The 503-nt window shown below is 65.0% G+C and overlaps 1 protein-coding gene across 1 annotated transcript in view; it reads right to left on the reverse strand.

Moving 5' to 3' along the window:
* Positions 1–4: 4 nt before the first annotated feature.
* Positions 5–503, reverse strand: part of KCNK12 (potassium channel, subfamily K, member 12) — a gene marked incomplete at its 3' end in the record, with an annotated part of 51,595 nt that continues 51,096 nt past the window's right edge. Inside the window, exon 7 of the mRNA XM_010838657.1 lies at positions 5–503. Within this exon, the coding sequence (XP_010836959.1) occupies positions 5–503 (499 nt within the window).

Consider the following 503-nt stretch of genomic DNA (forward strand, 5'->3'; position numbering starts at 1 on the left):
TGAGGATGGAGATGACGTTGAAGAGCGAGTAGATGCAGCACACGCCGAGCAGGATGAAGAGGAAGTTGCCCAGGCGGTAGAGCCCCTGGTTCCGGTAGGCGGCGTGCTGGCTGCTCACCAGGTCCCCGAAGCCAATAGTGCTGAAGGTGACGAAGCAGAAGTAGAGCGAGTCCACGTAGTCCCAGCCCTCCACGCTGGTGTACATGGCCGAGGCGCAGCAAGATAGCAGCACGGCGAACAGGCCCAGGATCAGCAGCACGTGGTACACCGAGGGCTTCCAGCCTGCCAGGCAGTCGGCCTCCGAGAGCGCGGAGCCGCGGCGGAAGGTGGCGGGCAGCAAGCCGCTTCGGCGCAGCTGGCGCTCCCGACAGGCGCGCATGATGAAGGCCAGCAGCGAGATGATGCGCTCCAGGAAGAGGTTGAAGAACAGGATGGTCCCGGCGCAGCCGAACAGCCCATAGGCGATGAGGAAGGCCTTCCCGCCCACCGTGGCGGGGGTGGTC

The sequence above is a fragment of the Bison bison genome, unplaced genomic scaffold (genome assembly GCF_000754665.1).
Source record: "Bison bison bison isolate TAMUID 2011002044 unplaced genomic scaffold, Bison_UMD1.0 scf7180017864101, whole genome shotgun sequence".
NCBI classification, from domain to species: domain Eukaryota; kingdom Metazoa; phylum Chordata; class Mammalia; order Artiodactyla; family Bovidae; genus Bison; species Bison bison.